The following is a 22,233-nucleotide window of genomic DNA, read 5'->3' on the forward strand; positions in this document are numbered from 1 at the left end:
TTTTTTGTTTATATCAATAAAAGAAGTTTTTTTCCGTTAAAATTTTGAAAAAAAGCATTGTCAATCAGATTTTCGTTATCCAAGAATTTTTTTCTTTAAAGTTTTCGTTTTTTAATCAAAGTTTAAACATAATGTCATCGCAAAGAGGAATGATCATTGTATTGGAAGGTTTGGATCGTGTTGGCAAAACAACTCAAGCACAAAAATTGGTTCAATCATTACGAAATCAAGGAAAAAATACTGAATTAATTCGTTTTCCCGATCGTTCTACAATGACTGGAAATCTAATCAATCAATATTTAAGTGGACAAACTAAATTAAATGATCATGTTATTCATTTGTTATTCACTGCTAATCGATGGGAAAAATTTGATCAAATGATAGAAATGATAAAAGCCGGTACTACATTAGTTATTGATCGATATTCATATTCTGGTGTAGCCTATACCAGTGCTAAAGGTTTAGATTTTGATTGGTGTTGTTCACCGGAAAAAGGTCTAATCAAACCTGATTGTGTTTTATTTTTGACTACCGATATCAATGAATCATGTAAACGTGAAGATTTTGGTCAAGAAATTTATGATCGAAAAGAATTTCAAAAATCTGTACATCAAGCTTATGAAAAACTTATTGATAAAACTTATTGGAATGTAAGTGTTATCATTCATTATTTTGCAATGAATTCATTACATTTTCACTTTTATTTTTTCCTTATATTTCAATAGATTATTGATACAACAAATAAAACAATCGATGATGTTCATGATGAAATTCTAAAAGCTATCCATGTTCGATCGACAAATATTTCGAAAAATATATCATATCTTTGGTAATTGATTTTTTTTTCGTCAATTTTGTCATTTTCAATCCATTTTTTTCGATAAATAAGTTAATTTTTATTTGATTTAAAATTGAAATTGATTAAAGCAAAAAAATTTAAAAAAAAATTTCCGACATTTATCGATAGTAGTCGCCCATCGTTTTGTTTGTCTGTTTCAATACGCAATTCTGTTTGTTGTTGTTGTTGTTGTTGTTGGTTGCATTTGTTTGTTATTTTAGTTTGCATTGTTTGATTTCATCGTTAACAATGATAATATTGAGACTTTTGTTCAAATAAAAGGCGTTGATGATTACAATGAATCGATGATCTCAATAATTTTTATTTTCAAATCAATCCAAAATCAATAGAAAATATTTTAAATCATGTCTTGGGATAATCTTCATTTCTTACCATTGGCCGTTTTTGTCTGTCTTCCATTTACTTTTATCATATCGTATGTAAATTTTTATTCGGAAATTCAAATAATGATCGAAATTTTCTTTGTTTTTTTTCCATAATAGTTATATCATCGCAATCTGTTTAGGTCATGTCGAACCAGTATTTCCATATATTAGTGATACTGGGACGCACGTTCCTGAATCGAATATTTTTGCTCAAGCTTTGAATATGGTTGCAGCGTTAGGTTAGTGTCGCCATTATTTGATTGAAGTTTTTTTAACCTTTTTTTTAAAAAATATAGTCGCCATTACTATTTATATGCGTTTTAAACATGTCGAACAATATTATCGTGATGATCTAACATTGACATCGAATAAAATTTTCCGTCTAAATCGTCTTGCATTATATTTTGGAATCTTATCTTCTATAGGCCTATCTGTTGTTGCAAATTTTCGTGAAATTGAATTATTCAAAATTCATTTACTTGGTGCCTTAATGTCGTTTGGTTTTGGTTCAGTGTATTGTTGGTTACAATCATGGCTTTCTTTTCGTATGGTACCATTAGTGAATAATAAACGAATGGCTTGGTGTCGAACAATATTGTCTGTGATCATTACGATATCATTTTTAATTACTTGTGTTATGGGCCAGATATCTATACATAATTTTCATGGAAAAGATCCGACAAATTGGCAACCAGAAAATGGTGGTTATCATACTCATGTAATTAGCACCATTAGCGAATGGATTGCTGCAATGGCTTTAGATTTTTTTATTCTCACCTATACCCGTGAATTTCAGGTAAGTTTTATCATTTCAACATCATTATCATTAAAAATATTAAATTATATTTGTTAGACATTTACTGTATCAACACCAAGAGTAATGCTTCGTACCGATGATTTTGATGATCCATATTTATCACATAGTTCACGTTATCCAGTAGATGCTACTATTAATCCAATACAATTTTCATCTGATCGTGAAACTTCGACACCAACAACAATTCGTTGAAAAAGATTAATTCAATTGATATTGATAAATCATTTTTATTTATAAAAAAAAATTTTATTATCTAAAACAAACAGTCATCAATCGTGTGTGTTTGCATGAGTTTGTATATAAAATTTAAATAATTTATTTGAAGAAAAAAAAATCCAAATCAAAAATGACAAATAAATCAGTCAATGGATGAAACAAAAAAAAACATTAGTTACCAATGTGAGTTGGATTAAAAAAAAGGCATTTTCCCTTTACAAACAGAAGAATTCAATTCAATTGTTTTTGTTTTTGTTTTCAAAAATTCTAATTCAATTTAATTCGTATCAAACACATCAAAATCAGAGTCAAATGAGCAATTTACATCAATATATTCTCTATATATTTGTATGTAAAAAGAAATATAATATAATCTGTTTAGAAAGAAAAAAAGAGTATAAATGATGGGAGCAATCAATAGAAAGAAAAACTTTTCCCGATGAATGTTTATGTGTGTAATTTGAACGGATTAAAAATAAACACACATATAGCATTTGTAATGTTGTTACAATACATATTTTGAGGATATTACAAATACAAAATTCTATCACAAATATAATTTCTTTTTTTTCAAATTATTATTGAGTATCGAATGAATGAAACATATTCATGTTTTAGCCATTCATTCATTTGTTTACTATTGTTTAATCTCCTCTTTAATCGATTCTGTTACCGTTGATGATGATCTTACTGTTGATGATTGTTGTTGTTGTTGACTTGTTGTTGCTGTTTTAGCTTCAAATTTTTTCAACATTAATTTTGGATCAATTTTACCAGCTAAATCATCATCTTCCAATTTTTCCGGATAATAACGTTGTTTTAAATAACGATATTTTCTTAAACGATATAATGCTTCAAGTTCTTTAATAATAAATTCACCACGTGAAATATGTTTCTGTATTTGTTGTGGATCAGTTTCATCACGATTTTTAACAAATGCTTTATGACAACGATCACGAAAATATTTATAACCTAATGGATAATCTCGGCCATAATAAAGAAGCTAAAGAAAGAAGAAAATTAAAATCAAAATCATTTAAGAACATTTAAAGAATTTAAAATTACCGTTTTATATAGATTCAACACCTGTAATCGTAATTGTCGTTGAACATTTGGTCCACCAAGAGCACCGTTGACCATTGTTGTTAATTTTATTGTGCAAGAAATCGATGGTGGATACATGGAAATTGTAGTTTTTGAATAGTTTTTTTTTTGATATTCAAAAGAAAAATATAAAAATTGTCAAATAGATTCTTTTGTTTATACGACAAAGGTACAGTGTACAAATATTGGTATGTTTTGTGTCATTAGAAAAAAATCGATTGATCATACACCGTCTTGATGAGGATAAACCAATCAAAAATGGGAAAAAAAATCAATAAAATTTAGTACAACAGTTTTGTTTGAATGATTAGATGATGAGCAAATTAGAAAAGAAAATTGATAAGATTATGAAAAGAGAGCGGAAAGTTTTTTTTTCTTCTTCTTCTTTTTCCATTCATCCAATCAAACGGTTTAAGATGGATGCTTTGATAATTGTGAATGAATGAAGAAAATAATCAAGGATTTACAAATTCAATTTAAAAAGAAAAAAAAATACATTGGAATTAAATATCGAGCTACCCTTATTTGTCAATGTCAACACAATACACATGTACGACATAAACAAAACAAAAAAAATGAATGATTTAAAACAAAACAAAACAAAACAATGACAGAACAACAAATGATGATAATAATTTTATGGAGCTGCTTGTTTTGATGTTGACTTCTTTGTAATAATGATGATAATTGATTATGAAAAGGTAAATGCTTTTTCCTGATGATCAAAAAAAAAGTTGTTGGTAATCGTCGTTGTAGTCGAAGTTTCTTGTTTCCTGTTCGATCATCACATCAACAGAACACACACCAAAATGATAATAAACATTCGAATTTCCAATATGATCACCATTCAAATAACATTGAATATTATTATCATCAACAAATAGAATGTATTGAATCTGTAGTATCTTGTTTAGTTAGTTAGTTTGTTGTCGACAATGTTGTTGTTTGTATTTTTTTCAGTGGTGTGGTTTAAGTTTTCTTTAATATTATCATTTGAAAACAGTCGTTGGCCATGATATGAACTCATACAAAATGCATAAATTGAAATGGTTGGATGGATGGATTCACATATTCAACAATATATATTTTTCGTATACGATATCATTTATATATACATGGTGTTCGTGATCAACACAACATCATCATCAATATATTGTTATTGAAAAAGGTTTTTTAATAAAAAAAAATAAAATAAACTGAGCATGCGTCAACTCGTGCCATCAGGCACGTTTACCATCATAATAACAACAACAACAGGACAATTTTTGAGAGAAAAAAAAATTCAAAATAAAGTTAACACGCTTGATTGTCAGTAATTTTGGATACCAAATAGGATTTATTGGATACAGAATAATTTCAACAACAACAACAACAGAAATTATATAAAAATAAACCCTTTATTTATTTATAATTTGTACTTTCAAAAAAAAAATTTGAATAATTCTATGATTCGTCAAACAATGTTATAACACGTGTCAATCGAATGTTTTTTTGTTTTGTTTGTTTTTGTTGTTGTTGTTGTGATGATTATATTAGTTGCCACAGCAAAGTATATCCCATGATTATATTGAGACAAAAAAAAAGAGATAATTTTTTTTTTTGCTTATCATCATCATTTTGCTTAGGATTTCTGTTTGGTTGATGCACCAAAACATCATTATTATCAAATAGGGGAAAAGAATTGAATCAACAACAACAACAAGAACTACAACTACAGTAAAATTATTTATAGAAAATCTTATTATTCATGTTGAATAATTCAACGATATAATCAAATAAGCAGACACACCAGGACATATACAAAAAGGATAACGTTTTTATCCAAACAAAAAAAAACCCGCTTCTGTTGAACCGTATTAAATGACGGCGACGATATCTTCAATTGATTGTATAATTGTGTAGATGTGATGTGTATTTCATTCTTTCTTTTGATAATTAACCACAGAAAAAATTATTGTCACAAATGCCCTATTATTATTAGTTTAAATGATCATCAACAGAGAACAAGCAAAAGATTTTTATAAAAAAAAATTACAAAAATGAACAATTAAAAAAAAAGAGTTGTAAATAACAAGTCATCATCTTTCGGTGCACATGTTGTTGTTGTTTGAATTTGTAAAAAAAAAGAAATTAAAATTTAGATATTTAAACAACAAAACAAAACAACGCTAATCAATTAAATCTGTGACAACATTTATAATCATTTTCTATATATCACAAAATAAACAATTTATTTAAACAAATTTCTTTGTTGTTGTTTGCGGTTGATTTATTTGTATTTTTTTGAAATTTATAAAAATTAGACGAAACAGAGATGTATACAATTCAGAATAAGAGACTAGAATAGAGATAGAATATATTTATAAATCTCTATTTGGTTATCTTTTTCAAGATTTACCATTTTCATTCATTCATCAATATTGGTGATAGTAATAGGTGATGATTGTTCATTCATTTGATTTGGAATTGTTGTTGTTGTTGTCGTCGTTTGAGTAGCTTGATTTAGTACATTTAAATGGTTAGATTTTTCTCTTTCATTTTGACTATCATTAGTTTCGTTGATTGAAACATTATCATGATTATTATCATTTATCATTTCAATTTGGTCATTAGATCCATGCTGTTGTTGTTGTTGTTCGGAACTATTCGAATGTTCTTCTCTTGTTGAATTCATTGTCATTGTTTCTTGATCATTTGTTGTTGGAGACTGTGAATTTGGTTGTTGTTCACCATTATTATTGTTTTGATTTTGTTGATGATCCGAAGCCAATGATGGTGATGATGAAACAAAAATTTGTTGTTGCTGTACTGGCACTTGATGATGATGATGATGATGTCGTTGTTGTTGTTGAGAATATGTAGCTCGTAATAATGGCAATTCAAAATGATGGAAAAAATAAATCATCGAATGATATGTGAACAACATTGTTGTCAACAATGCCAGTCCAGAATATTGTCCATTAAATCGATAATGATAGGCATAGAATATAAATTGATAGAGGTAGAAAAATCGAAGAAAATGTCGCCTTGTAATTTGTGATTGTATGGCCAATGAATCAAATTGATCGGCTGCCCATACCATTATTATCACATGGAATGTGATGGATGAATCAGAAAAAAATTCATACATTATTGTTTCCATTCCTATCAATGCAAGAATGACCGTTACCAAAGAAGCGGCCAAAAATGATATTCGTGTAGCAGGCTGTTGTAATTCTAATGATCGAAGAAATTCCGAAACAAATACAAAAACCTGAAAAAAAATATTGAATTAAAAAATAATATTTACAAAATAAGGATATATTTTGCTTACCTGTTGATGGCTATAACGAATCAACATCGACACAAACAATGTGAAAACAATCATAATAAATGCGGCTGCTAAATATGATGTACGTGTCATCCAAACATTAACAAAACGAAAATGTTCACCGGTGACAACGTTTCGAACAAAACCACGATTATTTTCACGTTCGGCCAATTGTTTAATTGAACCAATCAATACATCATCATAGCCAAGAAAATTATTCAACATAAAACGAGCTGTTCGATCACCAAAACATTTATCTGTTTCAGGATTAAGTACAACTTTCATTACTGGCACATGATATCGTTCACGCATTTGTTCAGATAACCGTAAAAGACCATATTCAAGAGAATATTCCACAATATATGGCTCGGACCAAGCTATTTGGAAAAAATATTCAACAATATTAAATTTGAAAACACATTTTTCAAAAAAAATTGATACAAACCTCCATTCTTTTTATAATTTAAAAAAGTTAATTCTGGATCATTTTCCCCAATATTGCTTTCACTATTGCTGAACACAGAATTTGAGTGACTATTTTTATTGTAATGTTTGTTAGAAAAAATTGGCTTCAATTTCAGATAAGATGAACCATAATCTGGATGAATAATATCATAAGTATCTTTTTGATATTGTTCATATGTAAATGGAAACATTTTTGTTGTCATATTATTAAGATCATTTAAAAATTTAGGATCAGTTTTGAAATTGGCAGAAGTTGAAAGAAATGACTCTTGATCACCAATCTGTACACGTAAAATACCATGTTTTGGCCATGTTTGTTTAACATGATCCAAACATGTTAATGGTGAACGAATAAACATCACATGCATATGTATCAATAATGCAAAAGAAACAAAGGCCATCAATAATATGGAATATTCGAAAATATTTCGAAATAATTTCGGTATTGAAACCGAATATAAAAGAGCAATTCGTATAAGCAACATCTATTGTTTTAAAAATCAAGAAAAAAAAAGAATTACATACTTATTCATTGAATTTCAAACAAAAAAAAATCGACCGAACCTTGATCATCATCAAGAATAAAGCGATACCTACACTATACACTCGTTGACGGGTACGAAGAAGATTGGCATCTAAAATCCATTCGGCACCAGGAGCTATACCACCACCTGTACCACCATTAATTGGAATGTCGAATATATTGTTGAAATTCCGAGCTTGTTGTTGTTGTTGTTGATGATGAGGATGATGATGATGATGATTACTACCACTATGTTGTATATTAAATGTTAGGTTCATTGTAACGGAGAAAGGAGATTGATTTCGGGTTGTGTTTGTATCTCTTGTCGAATCGCTTGATTGCTGTCGTTGTTGTTGTTGATCAGCATTTTCATTTGATATTGATGACGATGGATCCATAGAATTTTCACTAATATTATCACGTATTAAACCAGTTATTATTGTTGATGATTGATGGCCATTATTAGTTGTTTGTTGTCCATGATTCAATGTATCTGTGGCTGTATTAGTTGTGGATGTAATCGATGATGATGTGTTCGGCTGTGATGATGATTCTAATGGCTGTTGTTGTTCTTGATTTCTGTTGGTTTCTTCACTTGAAGAAGTTGATGATGATGATGATGATGATGATGATGGTGTTGATTGAATTGAAACTCGACGAATAGTTGCATAGACAGGTTCAATTGTAACTATATTTCTTGATGATGTTGATGACGATGTTGATAAATGATGATGTGTAGGATTTATCTGTATAATTTGTGTTGTTGCCGATGTAGGAAAAGTAATACCACTAGCATCACTACCAATGATATTTTGATTATTTTGAATATTTTGTGAATTACCGTTATCACCACCACCATTAACAATAATCGTTGAATGTGTATTGGATTGTTCGGAACGATTATGATTATTTTGAATAATATTATAATGTTCAAATATTCGGGTTATTGCATTTGTAGTTGTTGATGGATGTGTTGTTGTTGATGTTGATGATGATAATAAATTCATTGATGATAAAGGATTATTTGTAGCAACATAAACTCGTGCTGTAGCTGTAGTTCGATTTGTTGTTGTTGTTGTTGCCAATAATCGTTGATTATTTGTTTCAGATTGACCATCATTACGGTTATTACCACTAAATATACGAGCAATTCTTAACAAACAATTAGTCAATGTTTGTGTTGCTGTTTGTGGCTGTTGTTGTTGTTGATTATTATCATCGATAATGTTGTTATGTTGATGATTATGATTATTATTGTCACTGTTATCACTATTATTTACAGTGGTGGTACTCAAATTTGTTGAAACTGATGCTGTTGTTGTTGATGATGATGTTTGATGTCCATCCGAAACAGAAAAAGATGATGATGATGAAGAAGAAGGTGGACACGAAACATTACTGTCTTTATTATTATTTGAAGATGAAGACGACATAATATTTTCGTTTAGAAAGGTTTTTCTTTATTTCTGTAAAAAAAAATTTATAACGAAAAACAACATTAATTCATAATCGATTAACAGTGGAAAAAAAAGAAAAAGAAAGAGAGAGGGAAAAAATAGATCACTTTCGCTATAATTATGTATTCGAATAATGGGACAACAACAAAAAAAATCGAAATTGTTGAGTTTTTGTTCAGTTTCAAACATTGCATTTCAATATAATAATGAAAAAATTTGCAATTATGAAAAACAAAAACCAAGCAAAAGAGAGAGAGAGCAATGTAATTCGAATGTTTAGTGTTCAAGTTTAACGAAAATCTTATCCGTTATTTACCTGTATTAAAACGTTACACGTTGTAAAATTGAAAACAATGTTTTTTTCGTTCTTGTTGAGTAAAAAAAGAGAAAATGAAAATTCATTCATAAACGAGTACAAGGTCATGTCATATTTTTTCATTCATTCATTCATTCATATTTATAAACACAATTAAAGAGATCATTTTAATGATGATAGCAATGGTGGTGATAATATTTTGTTCGATTGTTATGATTTAGCGGTCATGGCTATCCTCTCTCTTTTGCTCATTCATTTCTTAATTTGCTCAGTCATTATTGGTATTATAAACATTCATTTGCAACAGTTTAATAAATAAAAAAATCTAATTAATCCAGAAACAAGATTTACTTTTTTTTTGTAGAAAAAAAAACTCAAACTCGGGATTTTGTTGTTTTGTTTTTTGATTGAGCGTTTTTCGAGTTTGTTGTGGTTATTGATTGATTTTGTTTTTTTTTCCAGTCTGCTATATAGCAAGGAAAAAAAAAGCTCAAAAGAACAACAAAGTTTGTTATTGTTGCTGTTTTTTTTGCTTAAAAGATTTTAAACAAAAAATTTCGTTTCAGGATCAATTACTAAACCATTAACAACAATTTTTTACCAAGTACATACCTTGCCAAATTGTAATTTTATTATAGCCAAACAAGTGAACATAAAAAAAAATTATTAAAACGCAAATTCGTTCACCTGTATCGTTAAAAACACAAACACACACGGTAGTGGACAATAAGATTATTATTTTTTTTCAAAGAAAATTAAAAGAAATTTTGTTTGTTATTGTTTTAATGGACACCAATTCAGGAGTGAAAAACAAAAACAAAAACAAAACAAAAAAATTGGATCAAATAGCGACGCCGTTTATGTGTTTGTGTGGATGTAATAAATATACATAACACACACACACACTTATTTTGTTCGAGAACAAATTAGATTTTTTTTTAAGTGTACCCGGTTATTCAATAGGTTAAAAGATAAAATGATCTTTTTTTGAATAAATAAAACAAATGATTGAATTTTGGATTAGGAACCGTTGAATATTGGTAATTATTCTCCTTCAACCAGAAAAAGAAAAAAAAAGAATTCATAATCATAAACCAAAAGAATTAGAATTTCGAAATCCGCAAAAAAAATACTTCCTTTATGGAAGGATGATTTCGAATGATTAACACTCCGAAAAAATGACAGTGTACTCACATTTTTGTCTGTGTTGAACCAGGTGGCTGATAATTATTATCATCATTAAATTGAATTTAAGGATTTAAGAATGAAGAATTCTTGATATAATCCTGGAGATTATATTCCCGGTTGATAACTATGTCTTTTCGTGATTTTTTAGAATTTTTCAGTTCACGTCGTTTAAAACGACATGATAAATTATTCTTGTAATTATTTACTGTTTATTTATTTTTAATGTTGACATAAATTCAATTGTTTTTTGTTTCAGGCGAAAACGATCGATTCTTATGATATGTGGATTACTTTTGATTTTGTATTTGATTTCATTGTTTTTTAATCGATTCAATGTTACTCGTTTTAAAAAAGAAGGTAATTCTATTGATTATTAATTGATTTAATTTAAAAAAAAATACTTTCATTTACAACCAGATTTCACTTCTCTTTGTATTGATAAATTTGTACAATCATTTCATTCTGAAATTGAATCATCCGATTCAAGTGTTTGGATTCCATTCGAAAATCATCCATCAACTTTGCCGATAGTTGTTGAACCAACTTCATCATCATTCGGAACTACTTACTATCCGAGTATCAATGAAATTTCGAAAAATTCTTTTATTCCATTCGTTGGAAATGGTAAATTTTCCATTGTTCCAATCGAAAATTTAGAAAATGGTGCACGATTTCATATTATGGGCAAACGTATCCTTGATTCGCCCATACCTTTTGATCCGATTATCAATGTAGAAGAATTTGGGACTCATACTAAATGTAAATGAATTTGAATGATTTACTAAAAATTTTCATCAATAATCAATAATTGTTTTATAGCTGCCTACATATCACGTTATCGTAAAGGAATTGTCGAAAAATTAACCTGCAGTAATTATGGTGGTGGTATCATATCTATTCATGAAATTTTTTCCGCTCATCGTTTAATACCGGTGTTATTCACACAGGATATTCGTATTTCGAATCCAACGGTATGACACCAAAACTATAATCATTATTATGATTAATTTATTGTTATTTTCAATTAGAATTCCCCGGTTATTTTGAGTTTATCTCGTCGAGGTTGGTCAAACAAATCTGTCGTTAGTAAATCTATTGGTGTTATGACTAAAGATCATCGTGAATATTCAATGATTGTTGCACCAATACAGCATACCGAAACATTCAATAGCAAACAATCTAATCGATCACCGAAAGCACGGCTAATTGCAATTGCTTATACATCGTTGCATAACACAATTGAAGTTCATCCAAATGATCATCTTTCTTTAACCGTTCATACATTCATTAATTACACTGACGTTTTCAAACATGAATCTGAAATGCAAGCTGCAATACCAGAACTAAAAGTTTCGTTACGAGAAACGGTCAAAAAATTGATTGATTTTTCTGATACAGCGTTGCAACAATATCATGAACATGCATGGGAAAAAATCTGGTCTTCTGGTTTTAGCATTTCGCATTCACATGCACCGAATGTCATCAATGGTTATCAAATAAATGCTACTCTTTATTATATGCTATCCCAACGTTCGATGTTATTGCCAAATCAATCCGACCAACAAAGCAATTCTGTATTGGAAAATTTTAACACAGAATTATCAAGTTTTATCGAAATGGAAACAATAAACCGATCATTGATCTATCGGCCAGATCGATGTTATCATGGTCATTCAACGTTGCACGTATGTGAATCGAATTGTTTGAACTGCTTCAATAATATATAATAATTTGTTCATTTCAAATTAGGCTCCTCGATTATGGGACCGTCTTGATTCAGTCAACGATCTTTATCGAGTAATTTCTTTATGGTTTTTAACATTAGAGAAACAAAGTTGTGAACATTTGATAAAAACAAATGCTCGTGATGTTTTACAAGCATTCATTATCAGTTTGATCGGATTACGATTCACTCCAAGACACATTGAATTTCATTCACACCCAAATGATCTTCAAAGATCATTTCTAATTCGACGTTTAATGTATGATGATAAGACTTTGCTTAACATTAGCATTGTGATTAATGATGAAAACAAAGCTTTGATTCGTGTTTCCATTGAAAATCACAGTAAGTTCATCGTATTAAACTATTATGAACGAATTAATTTATTTTTTTCATTTTCTTTCTCAGACAAATTAAAGGAATATTATGCTTGTGATGCCGGTTGTTTAGATGCACCAGTTCATCTAACATCAAATCCACAAGAATTTCCCGTCAAATTAACTGAACCATTAACACCTTTACTTTATATTACATCCGATCGAGAACATGTACAAGAATTAAAACATTCTATTCATGTAAAAGAAATTAGTGAAGCTCCACCACATGAACATCAAACAATTGCTTTACATCGTTATGGCCATTCACTTGGTGGTTTACCTAATTTTTTCTGGATATCCATGATCTTCCTTATTATTGTATTTCATTTATTTCTTGGTAAATTGATCTACAATGAATATTTTAATGCAAATAATATACCATATGAACGTACTCCTTATCGTAATATTGGACGTTATTCAATGTAAATATTCCATGCACATCTTATATTTAAAAAAAAACAAAAACAAATCAATTTATTCAAGTGTCTGTGATGATATATTTGTCTGATCAATTTTTTTTTATTGTAAAAAATGCCATTCAATTTTTTTTTGACCTTTAAATTGATCCTAGTCGATACAAGGATTGTTTGTTTAACTTTAAAAAAAAGAACAATATAAATAAAAAATAAATAAAAGATTTTGTTTTTTTTCAAAAACAGATTATTGTAAAAAACAGATGCGCTATTTTTTTTGACATAAAGTTTTTTTCCTACAAAAATATAGTGTGATGAACAATTTTCGAAAGGGTGATATACTAAGAAAAATACTGATTTGAAAAACTACTACTCATTGAGAAAAATCAATTATTCAACAATATCATCGATTGGACTGGTATCTCGATATTGCCATAAATTGATTGTACAATCGCTTGATGCAGTAAATATGGCCATTGGAATGGTGGCAATATCATTTACAGCTCTTGTATGTGCTTGAATCTCACCAAATGAACGACAATTTTCTGTACTCCATACACGAAGATAGCCACTTCGACAAGCGGATAAAAGAACTGTTTCCTGTAAGAAAGTATCCAATGCTAATACCCAATCACGATGACAATTACCAAGACTTGCTACACAACGTTGTTCGGTAAGGCTCCATTTTTTAATACAACCATCACGTCCACCAGAAAACAAATAACGACCTTTATCAGTTAATCGTAATGCTTCTATACCATCATAATGTGGTGGTTTCAATGTATATTTCGGTACATAGATTCCGTTAAGATTTTGTTCCAATTCGAAAACTTTTACGGTATGATCTTTCGAACCAGTGATAACCAATCGTGTATCATTGATTTCATCATCATCAACAGCCAAACATGTGACCAATGATTTATGACCAGTATTAAGTCGTGAAATTAATTGAAATTTTCGTAGATCCCAAGCACGAACAATACGATCGGATGTGGAAAACAGAATTGAACCATCGGCACTTAGTTTTATATCATAAATAAAACTATCATTACCAAGATCAGGTAAACCTGTCGAACTATATTTTGAATGAATTTCAATTTATTAATAAAACTAAAAATGAATAAAAATCACAAAAAACAACATACCATAATGTTCGTACACAATCGATAGGATTTTGTCGTGGATCCCAAATTTTAATGATTGATTTCGAACAAGTGAATATCAGCTTATTATATTCATCATATCGTATAACATTAACAGCATCAGGATGATCATTCAATGAAAATACTTCAGTACATTGGGTTAGATCCCAAATTTTTGCTGTACCATCTTTTGATCCGCTAAATAATACTTCATTTGTTGCTGTAACTGATAATACTGATCGCCTATGTCCAACTATTTTGTTTGTTTGTTTTTTTTAAAGGGGAAAAAGGAGGAATAGATAGATCAAAATGATCATAAACAAAGAATTTAGATAGTTTATTAGATTAGATAATTTAATTCTATAAATATTTGATTTATTAAAAAAAAGTAATAAATTTGTTGATGTGATGAAGAAAACATGGTAACATTTTTTTTTCTCATTTTTTCATTGCTCTATTTCGTCGTCTTGTACAAACACCATCTTTACACACTAAACAGGTAGTACAAAATGGTTGTGTTCGATCAAGTTCGGATAAAATATTAAGAGACGATCTTTGTTCAATATGTTCATTATTATTATGTTTTTTCATCATTAATGAATTGTGTAATGTATTTGTATTCGTTCGATCATTTGTCGATGAACCAACACCAATCTTGACATCATTATTTATAATTGTACACTCACCTACGGTGTGTGTGCATGTCAATGGAAATTGTTTGTCGATTGCTTTACTCTGATATGGTAATATCTGACCAATGCTATTTTTATGAATAAAAATGATAGAAAATTAATTAAAATTAATAATGACAAGTTTATGTGTCAGGTATGTTTTTTTCGTTCATATACCTATTTTCCACTTGATTACTGACTGTTGATGCACCGGTCAATCTAGAGAAAACATCCAAATCATTATTCATTGATGAACACATCGATGATGATGATGTTTCACGATTTATTCGACGATTTACCGAAGGCGATCCGGGCGGTGTACTTGTTGATGATTCACCGATATTATAGGTATCACTATAAGATTAAAAGATAATGGCATTTATTAGAACACAAGAACTAGTTGTTGATTAGGAAAAAAAGCACAATAAGCAAATCTAAAAACTAAATTAAGATAAGAAGCAACAATCAATCTTACAGAACATTTGGTCGACAATTTGGATCATGATTTTGATCATTGTTGTTGTTATTGTTGCTATTGCTAGTATTGCGCATATAACGATTTAATTTATAAGATGTAGGACTATGTTGTTGAAGATTATTATTCATCATTAAAGGATTATGATTATTACTGATGTTGTTGTTGATATTATTATTGTTGATATGATAATTTTGATGGTTATTATTATTATTATTATTGTTTGATGGAATTCTACGTCGCATCAAATGTGGTGATAAAAGATAATGATGATGGGCAATAGATTTGGTCGGTGTAGAAAAGCCGACTGTCGAAGAGACACAAGTTGAAGACATCATATCATTCAATTCTCTACGATTGTTTTCATCATAATCATATAATAATATCAATATGACAAACACAAATGAAACAAAGACAAAATCGTTATAGTAAGACAGATAACGGGACAAATTAAAAGAAAATATAAAAATATCATATCAACATAGAATTATTTATGGCAAAAAAATCATGCGAATCGATTATTAGCAAAAAAAATAGAGGATAAATCCAAAACACTTACTTAAGTGATGATGCATTCGATACATGACATAACGGAATGGAAGGAGTAACTGCCACACCACCACCATTATTTAAGCTCGATTTGTTTTGATTAGCATCATTCGAAGATTCGTACATACTTTGTACCATCAACGAATTTGTATCACAATTTTTTTTCGGATTTTGTTGATCAATGTTGTTTTCATCAACATTATTATCTTTCATCACCCAAAATGTTTTGTTCATATCTGTCGGTTGTTGTTGTTTGTTATCGTTTTGTTCTTGTTGTAGTGAATTCGTTAATTGATCTTTATTATTACCATTAGCATCAGCTGTTGAATTCTCAACATTCTTATGTTGATTATTATTCTCAGGGATTGAAAATAATAATTCAGCTGGTGTCATTGTTAATCTTCGATATTTAGGATTAGATGGTGGAATATCAGGAATATTCGGTAGGAGATCATCATCATCATCATGTTTCTAAATTGGTTAAAAGAAAAGACAATTTTTTCTTTGATAATTGCTAAATGATATGATTGAAAATATTTACCAATTGAACTCTATTTGTGGCCACTAGATAATTAAGTAATTGATCACGGGCAACATTTTCTTCATTCAATTTGTTCAATTCAGCATATTTGTCTTTTAGTTCTTCACCACGTTGTGATGCAACAATAGCATGATTAATTGCACTTGTAGCAAGTTTACTCAATATGTATTCAGTTTCATCCGGATCAACATTATCGAGCAATTGATCAGGATTTAAATTTTCATCCTCTAATTGCATAATAATACTTTGACTATTTTTAATACATTGATCCAAATATTCAATGTTTCCTTTGATCGATTCTAGATCATCAGCAATATAATCTGCATCACTATTATTTTCTTTCAATGTATTCAATAAATCAATTGCTTTCTGTCGATCTTCATAATAACGTGTCAATTTTTTCTCTTCCAGTTCAGAATGTCTACGAAGAGCGACAAGTTTGTTAAATTTTTGTTCAAAAACGTTCCAAGTGTTGCGAGCTTTTTGTGGAGTATTTCCATTCACATAACGTCGAATACGGCCTGCCACACGATTACTATAAACTGGTCGAGCTAATCTTTTAAGATTTTTAAGCTCTTCTTCGCGCCGTTGTAGCATCTTTTTCTGTTGATCTGATCGACTTTCCAGATTTTTAATTTGCATAATCTTTTTCTGATCTTCACGTGTTAATTTATTGATCATAATACGATTCTTAAGTAATTCTTTATTATGTTTACCCATTTGTTCACGCATCTGAGCTATCAATTTGACACGATGTTGTTTTGCTTCAAGAACTTCTTGTCGAAGTTTTTTAAGCTGTTCTTTACTGATCGATTCTTGGCTTAGCATTTTTTTATGTTCACGTTTAAGATTTTCATATTTACGAATTTCAGCCTGTAAATTGGTTAATCGTTTTTCATATTCTTCTTTTTTCGCTTTCGATGTATGATCATCTTTATTTTCTTTTTTGATTTTGGTCATTAATTTATTACGATCTTCTTCAATTTGTTTGATTTTCATTTTAAAGCCAGCAATTTTTTGTTCATATTGTTCAGTTAATTCAATGATTCGTCGTTCTCGTGCTTCAAATTCTTCGATTAAACGTTCTTTCGAAGCCAAACTTTCCATCAAATTGGCTAATTCGACATTATGATTTGCAAGTTTTGCTTCAAAATCTTCATCATTGTCTTCTTCAAAATAATCATCTTGCTCATCATCTTGTAAATCGGTGACACGATTTCCATTACTATCAGGTGAGCTTAACGAATTGTTCAATTGATTGTAATAAGCTTTACCCAATTCGACATCGTGTTTAGCTTTTTCGATAAGATCCAATCCGTTCATTTCATAATCATCATTCGTACTATTCAACTGTTTACGATAATGAGTAATGAGATGTTCACTTTCAACAACTTTTGAACGTAAATTACTAATTTCTTTAAGATATCCTTTGATCAAAGATTCTGCTGCATCTTCGTTTCCAGTTTGATTCGTAATATTTGCACCATTATTGGCTGAAATTTGATGCATGGCCAATTTTTCTTTAAGATCAATATTTTCATCGTTTACATCGGTCAATCGAGTATTTAATGCTTTTATACGAACATTTGCATTACTCAATTCTCTTCGAAGCATTTCGTTTTCATGATAAACATCATTCAATTCTACTTCACCATCATTTTTAACAAATAATTTACCTTGACGAAGTTCTTGATTTTCAAGCTGTAATTGCATAACTTGACGACGTAATTCATTAATAAGTTGCGTCTGCGAATCTTGATTGGCCGTAACTTTGTTTTTGATATTTTTGGCTCGATTTGCATAACGTAAAGTATTTAGTGTTTCAACAAAATCTCTATCACATGGTGAAATACAAGCGATCATAAGTGTAACGCTGTTTCCACCAAGAGAATCTTGTAGGACACGTGTTAGCTTTGAATCACGATATGGTATATGTGTAACTTTTCGGGTACGATCACCTAATGCTGATATCACATTGCCAAGATGTAATAAACCGGTGTTAATTGAGATTCCTTCACGTGCACGTTCACCAACGGCACCAGTTCTTGAAAGACGTTCTGAACCGGCAAGATCGACAAAATTAAATTTGGCAGTTAATGTTACTACTTCTTGAGCAGGACTTTCATCATCCTCTTTTTCAATCAAATCGATACGTGTTTGTTTGATAAAAAGTGTAAAAATTGCATGCGATCTAGATGATTCGGCATTCATTAATGTAGCACCTGTTGTACGAAATAATGAACCAGATTTTAGACAATGCATTGTATCATCACTAGTTGATACGGATTTTGATTCAACACCAAGCAATATAATTCCATCATCATCCATAATTCTTATTCGATTACGTTTGTTTCGATTTTCGGCTAACAAATCAATAATTTCATCATTATAGATTTCAATAAATTGTGTACTAATACTGAATTCGGGCATTGGAAGACCATTATTTTTTGCTTCTTCACGCCTAGTATTGATACTATTGAATAAATGTTCAACAGCACGTGGAATGATACCTAATTGTTCTTGTGGTAATGCAACATCGAATCCGGTACCCATTGTAAATGTTTTACCAGATCCTGTTTGACCATAAGCAAGTATTGTAGCATTAAAGCCATCAAAACAACTGAAATATCGATACAATAATTAAATAAAATGACAATAATCAAAACAAAAACAAAAAACAATTACCCTTCAATAAGTGATGTAACACATGCATCATAAATTTCCGATTGTTTAGAAGACATATCAAAGACATGATCAAATGTAAATGCTTTATCATCACCAAGCCAAACTTGTGGTTCACCAGGTGTGACACGAGTACAAATATTATACATATCAATTTCTTCTCGTTGTAATTTGGGCCGAATTCTATTCAATAGAAAAATCAATAAATTTTTCGAAATTTTCTTTCAATGACAAAAAAAACACATACCTTACGGCAACGCTTACATTACTGTTGGCTGCCATAATTTTTGATTGAAGAATTTGATTTATATCACAGTTATTTTTTAAAAGATTCGAAAAAAGGACGTTTTTTGCTAACAACTTTGGAATTGACACAAATTCTATTTGAATCGATCAACAATAACCATTTATGTTTTATTTGATTGATTGTTTCGACTGTGTGTGTTGTTTGTTGTGAAAAATTAATTTTTTTTTTGCTATAACAATAATAATGTAAATTTTAATCAAAACAAAATAAATTTTCGGTAACTTACTTAGCAAAACAAAACGAAAAAAACAGATTGTTATGGAAAATGAAATAAAAACAACCTGATTAAAAACACAAGTGGACGGTGGGAATTGATTCGATTTATTTATTTATTATTATTTTTCGGTTTTTCAATGATGATGATGATGATGATTGTTGTAGTTGATATGGTTACAAAAAAAAAAGATTAACTAATACCATTGATGTTGATCTGATTATCAATGAATGGAACGAAGGCCATTCGTTAACGGTTTGATTAAAAAAAAATGATTTTTTTCATTTGTTTTTTTACCGAGAATATCATCGAAGAAGTAAACACACACACAGCCGATCCTAACCGATTGAAAAAACCAACCGACAAAATTTATTTTTTTTTTTATTAACGAAAATGGTAAAACTGTTGTGTGTGTGTGTGTGGTTAATCGCGAGGTAGGAAAAAGCCAAGCGAGCGAAAAAAAAAAATAATGTACACCAGAAAAAGTAAAAACCACTACCAATCATAAAGAGAAAGAGAAAGAGAGAAAAAAAACAAAAAGAAGAAACCATGAACAGACAGATTGTGTTTTTTTGGAGAAAAAGAAAGAGAGATTTTGAATCTGACTTGGCCAATTGGCTTGAATGGAGGACAAGCGTGCGCGGCAGTGCTGTGTGAATGAAACAAAACAAAAAAAAAACGTCCGTTTTTTCTTTTTGGCTGTTGTTGTTGTTGCCGTTTGAATATTCGAGAGAATTAATCAAACAAGGATAAAGAGGATGATCAAAAAAAATCCATTTTGAATTTTTTTTTCCCAGGCCAGAATCAGATGATCACGGGAAAAAAATCAATTCATTTCCATGGAATAGTTCACAATAACCAAGTGGTCAGTTTGTTGACTGAAACAGAAACTGAGAATATTTTTTTTTTTTTATTTGGTACAGACGAGAATTGTATGATGAAACAAACAAACAAACTGCGCGCTCTGATATGCGCCTTGATCAATCATATCTTCATCACCGTTATTAACGAATATAACAATTTTTTTCATTATTATCTTTCGAATGTTATCTCTTTTTCTATATGTCTCTTATATTCTTCACGACGCATATTCTTTTCCGTTATTCGACGATAACAACAACATAGAAAACAACACATGCAGACACGCAAACACAAACATTTGAATCAATGAATTCAATTATTCTCTGTGTTATGACATTTGAATAATTTTTTTTCATTATCTTGAATGATAATAAGTTTTTATTTCTTGTTGCCAATTCTTTTTTTAACTCTTACCACTCCAATGTCCCCTCTGAGGGGACATTTTCCATTAGAATTTTTTTGTTTGGAGTGGTAAGGGTTAATATTGGAAAATCAATTTTTTTCAAATGTTGATGATGATAGAAAAACAAAACGATACCAAACAAAAAATTAATGAAAAATTCTTGTAAATAATGAAAGAAATTCAATGGTTAAATCGATTGATTTTAAATGTTCGTGTTGGAAACAAACAAAAAAATGTATCATTCGAGGAAAAAAATCGAATGTTTTTTTTTGGTCAAACATCCGGCCAGTTTTTTAGACCTATTTCGACTCAAATAGTCTTTTCGACATTGTCGAAAATCATTGATAGTCGATATAGTCTAAAAAAAGATTCGAAATGAAAAAAATAAAATTAAAATTTTCAAACAAAAAAAAACATGTTTCATATTTATCGCTATTAATATCATTCAATCATGGTGTGGTCGATATTAATAATATTGGTAATATTGATTGACAATTGAATCAATCAATATATAACCATATTTAGCATGACATTCGATTTTTTTGTTTTTCACCTGGTTCAATTCAATGATTCAAAGATAATTTTATGTTTATGTCATTGTCTATTGTGTGTGTGTGTATTTCAAACAACGAAAGAAAAACCAGAACAACAACGATTCGATACGTATTTGGTTTGGAAAAATTTGATAATGATGATGAAGCTCAATGTTTTTGTTTTTCCCCTCCACAATCCTAATAAATTACCGAATTCAATTCTGATTGATTGATTGATTTCTATAATCGATTATTATGATGATCATTTGATGATTTTGTGGTGGTATTATATGGTGAAGGGTGGGGGCTAAAAGGTGATTGCCATTTAATCAAAGTAGACAACAAAAACAACAACAACAATTACCTGCCTCATCGAATCAAGAAAATTATGAAATTAATCGATTGTGTGTTACACCTCAACGATCAGATCAACAATCTTTAGAAGACTGTTTTTTGTTTTTTCACTGCTAATTTTCACAATCAATTAACACATTATTGTGGAATTTTGTATGTTTTTTTTTTGGTTTCTTTGATGACCAGTTTGGAAAGAAAAAAAATTTTTCGCAAGACATTATCTAAGATGAATGATAGTGATGATGATCCGAAAAGTGGAAAAACTCGGACCAAAAACAAAAAAAAACAAGTGAAAATCTAATTTTGGTTACCAGGATTTATGATCTTCTCATTTGTCTGTCTGTCTCGCTCTTTCTCTCTGTATAACG

The 22,233-nt window shown here is 29.6% G+C and overlaps 6 protein-coding genes across 9 annotated transcripts; 3 read left to right on the forward strand and 3 right to left on the reverse strand.

Annotated features, from left to right (window-relative positions):
• Window positions 1-13: 13 nt before the first annotated feature.
• LOC113798491 (uncharacterized) lies at window positions 14-883 on the forward strand. Its single transcript, XM_027349043.2, has 2 exons — window positions 14-650; window positions 726-883. The coding sequence occupies exons 1-2, from the start codon at window positions 132-134 to the stop codon at window positions 831-833; spliced, it is 627 nt and encodes a 208-aa protein (XP_027204844.1). The 5' UTR covers window positions 14-131; the 3' UTR covers window positions 834-883.
• A 122-nt stretch (window positions 884-1,005) lies between these two features.
• Window positions 1,006-2,468, forward strand: LOC113798493 (DNA damage-regulated autophagy modulator protein 2-like). Its single transcript, XM_027349047.2, has 4 exons — window positions 1,006-1,274; window positions 1,342-1,463; window positions 1,521-2,020; window positions 2,078-2,468. Exons 1-4 carry the CDS (start codon window positions 1,204-1,206, stop codon window positions 2,231-2,233), a joined length of 849 nt encoding a protein of 282 aa, XP_027204848.1. The 5' UTR covers window positions 1,006-1,203; the 3' UTR covers window positions 2,234-2,468.
• Window positions 2,469-2,869: 401 nt separating this feature from the next.
• LOC113798494 (electron transfer flavoprotein regulatory factor 1-like) lies at window positions 2,870-3,973 on the reverse strand. The gene is made up of 2 exons (XM_027349048.2): window positions 3,323-3,973; window positions 2,870-3,260 (listed from the first exon to the last, which is right to left on the reverse strand). Exons 1-2 carry the CDS (start codon window positions 3,437-3,439, stop codon window positions 2,895-2,897), a joined length of 483 nt encoding a protein of 160 aa, XP_027204849.1. The 5' UTR covers window positions 3,440-3,973; the 3' UTR covers window positions 2,870-2,894.
• Window positions 3,974-4,107: 134 nt separating this feature from the next.
• On the reverse strand, window positions 4,108-10,296 carry LOC113798492 (uncharacterized). Of its 3 annotated transcripts, none has more exons than XM_027349044.2 (5): window positions 10,045-10,296; window positions 7,701-9,125; window positions 7,117-7,621; window positions 6,675-7,048; window positions 4,108-6,614 (listed from the first exon to the last, which is right to left on the reverse strand). In XM_027349044.2, the coding sequence occupies exons 2-5, from the start codon at window positions 9,090-9,092 to the stop codon at window positions 5,769-5,771; spliced, it is 3,117 nt and encodes a 1,038-aa protein (XP_027204845.2). In that variant the 5' UTR covers window positions 9,093-9,125; window positions 10,045-10,296; the 3' UTR covers window positions 4,108-5,768. The 3 variants fall into 3 exon arrangements, with proteins under 3 accessions (XP_027204845.2, XP_027204847.2, XP_075678062.1); XM_027349046.2 differs by having other exon boundaries at window positions 7,734-9,125; window positions 10,045-10,293; XM_075821947.1 differs by lacking the exon at window positions 10,045-10,296 and adding an exon at window positions 9,433-9,784.
• A 310-nt stretch (window positions 10,297-10,606) lies between these two features.
• On the forward strand, window positions 10,607-13,380 carry LOC113798485 (uncharacterized protein KIAA2013 homolog). The gene is made up of 7 exons (XM_027349036.2): window positions 10,607-10,814; window positions 10,877-10,977; window positions 11,038-11,379; window positions 11,440-11,591; window positions 11,649-12,305; window positions 12,370-12,688; window positions 12,752-13,380. Exons 1-7 carry the CDS (start codon window positions 10,747-10,749, stop codon window positions 13,144-13,146), a joined length of 2,034 nt encoding a protein of 677 aa, XP_027204837.1. The 5' UTR covers window positions 10,607-10,746; the 3' UTR covers window positions 13,147-13,380.
• Klp31E (kinesin-like protein 31E) lies at window positions 13,381-20,179 on the reverse strand. 2 transcript variants are annotated; one of them, XM_075821944.1, is made up of 10 exons: window positions 19,727-20,179; window positions 19,441-19,669; window positions 19,197-19,376; window positions 16,512-19,131; window positions 15,981-16,441; window positions 15,422-15,772; window positions 15,124-15,300; window positions 14,962-15,035; window positions 14,279-14,528; window positions 13,381-14,208 (listed from the first exon to the last, which is right to left on the reverse strand). In XM_075821944.1, exons 2-10 carry the CDS (start codon window positions 19,473-19,475, stop codon window positions 13,524-13,526), a joined length of 4,833 nt encoding a protein of 1,610 aa, XP_075678059.1. In that variant the 5' UTR covers window positions 19,476-19,669; window positions 19,727-20,179; the 3' UTR covers window positions 13,381-13,523. The 2 variants fall into 2 exon arrangements, with proteins under 2 accessions (XP_075678059.1, XP_075678060.1); XM_075821945.1 differs by lacking the exons at window positions 15,422-15,772; window positions 19,727-20,179.
• Window positions 20,180-22,233: the final 2,054 nt, after the last annotated feature.

The sequence above is a fragment of the Dermatophagoides pteronyssinus genome, unplaced genomic scaffold (assembly GCF_027571235.1).
Source record: "Dermatophagoides pteronyssinus isolate colony J.1.1.1.1 unplaced genomic scaffold, Derpt_VIB-CSIC_2022.12 sq0014, whole genome shotgun sequence".
NCBI classification, from domain to species: Eukaryota; Metazoa; Arthropoda; class Arachnida; order Sarcoptiformes; family Pyroglyphidae; genus Dermatophagoides; species Dermatophagoides pteronyssinus.

What these genes read in the sequence shown, in the direction of transcription:
- LOC113798493 (XM_027349047.2), top strand. Translation starts at nt 1,204, where the DNA reads ATGTCTTGGGATAATCTTCATTTCTTACCATTGGCCGTTTTTGTCTGT. An exon ending in CCATTTACTTTTATCATATC is followed by an intron (nt 1,275 to 1,341) that starts GTATGTAAATTT and finishes TTTCCATAATAG; the next exon opens with TTATATCATCGCAATCTGTT. An exon ending in GAATATGGTTGCAGCGTTAG is followed by an intron (nt 1,464 to 1,520) that starts GTTAGTGTCGCC and finishes TAAAAAATATAG; the next exon opens with TCGCCATTACTATTTATATG.
- LOC113798485 (XM_027349036.2), top strand. Translation starts at nt 10,747, where the DNA reads ATGTCTTTTCGTGATTTTTTAGAATTTTTCAGTTCACGTCGTTTAAAA. An exon ending in CGACATGATAAATTATTCTT is followed by an intron (nt 10,815 to 10,876) that starts GTAATTATTTAC and finishes TTTTTGTTTCAG; the next exon opens with GCGAAAACGATCGATTCTTA. An exon ending in ATGGTCATTCAACGTTGCAC is followed by an intron (nt 12,306 to 12,369) that starts GTATGTGAATCG and finishes ATTTCAAATTAG; the next exon opens with GCTCCTCGATTATGGGACCG.
- Klp31E (XM_075821944.1), bottom strand. Translation starts at nt 19,475, where the DNA reads ATGGCAGCCAACAGTAATGTAAGCGTTGCCGTAAG. An exon ending in GTTACATCACTTATTGAAGG is followed by an intron (nt 19,132 to 19,196) that starts GTAATTGTTTTT and finishes TCGATATTTCAG; the next exon opens with TTGTTTTGATGGCTTTAATG. An exon ending in TCGAATGCATCATCACTTAA is followed by an intron (nt 15,773 to 15,980) that starts GTAAGTGTTTTG and finishes AAACAATCGTAG; the next exon opens with AGAATTGAATGATATGATGT.
- LOC113798491 (XM_027349043.2), top strand. Translation starts at nt 132, where the DNA reads ATGTCATCGCAAAGAGGAATGATCATTGTATTGGAAGGTTTGGATCGT. An exon ending in TTGATAAAACTTATTGGAAT is followed by an intron (nt 651 to 725) that starts GTAAGTGTTATC and finishes ATATTTCAATAG; the next exon opens with ATTATTGATACAACAAATAA.
- LOC113798494 (XM_027349048.2), bottom strand. Translation starts at nt 3,439, where the DNA reads ATGTATCCACCATCGATTTCTTGCACAATAAAATTAACAACAATGGTC. An exon ending in TGTTGAATCTATATAAAACG is followed by an intron (nt 3,261 to 3,322) that starts GTAATTTTAAAT and finishes TTCTTTCTTTAG; the next exon opens with CTTCTTTATTATGGCCGAGA.
- LOC113798492 (XM_027349044.2), bottom strand. Translation starts at nt 9,092, where the DNA reads ATGTCGTCTTCATCTTCAAATAATAATAAAGACAGTAATGTTTCGTGT. An exon ending in TATTCTTGATGATGATCAAG is followed by an intron (nt 7,622 to 7,700) that starts GTTCGGTCGATT and finishes TTAAAACAATAG; the next exon opens with ATGTTGCTTATACGAATTGC. An exon ending in TTCGTTATAGCCATCAACAG is followed by an intron (nt 6,615 to 6,674) that starts GTAAGCAAAATA and finishes ATTTTTTTTCAG; the next exon opens with GTTTTTGTATTTGTTTCGGA.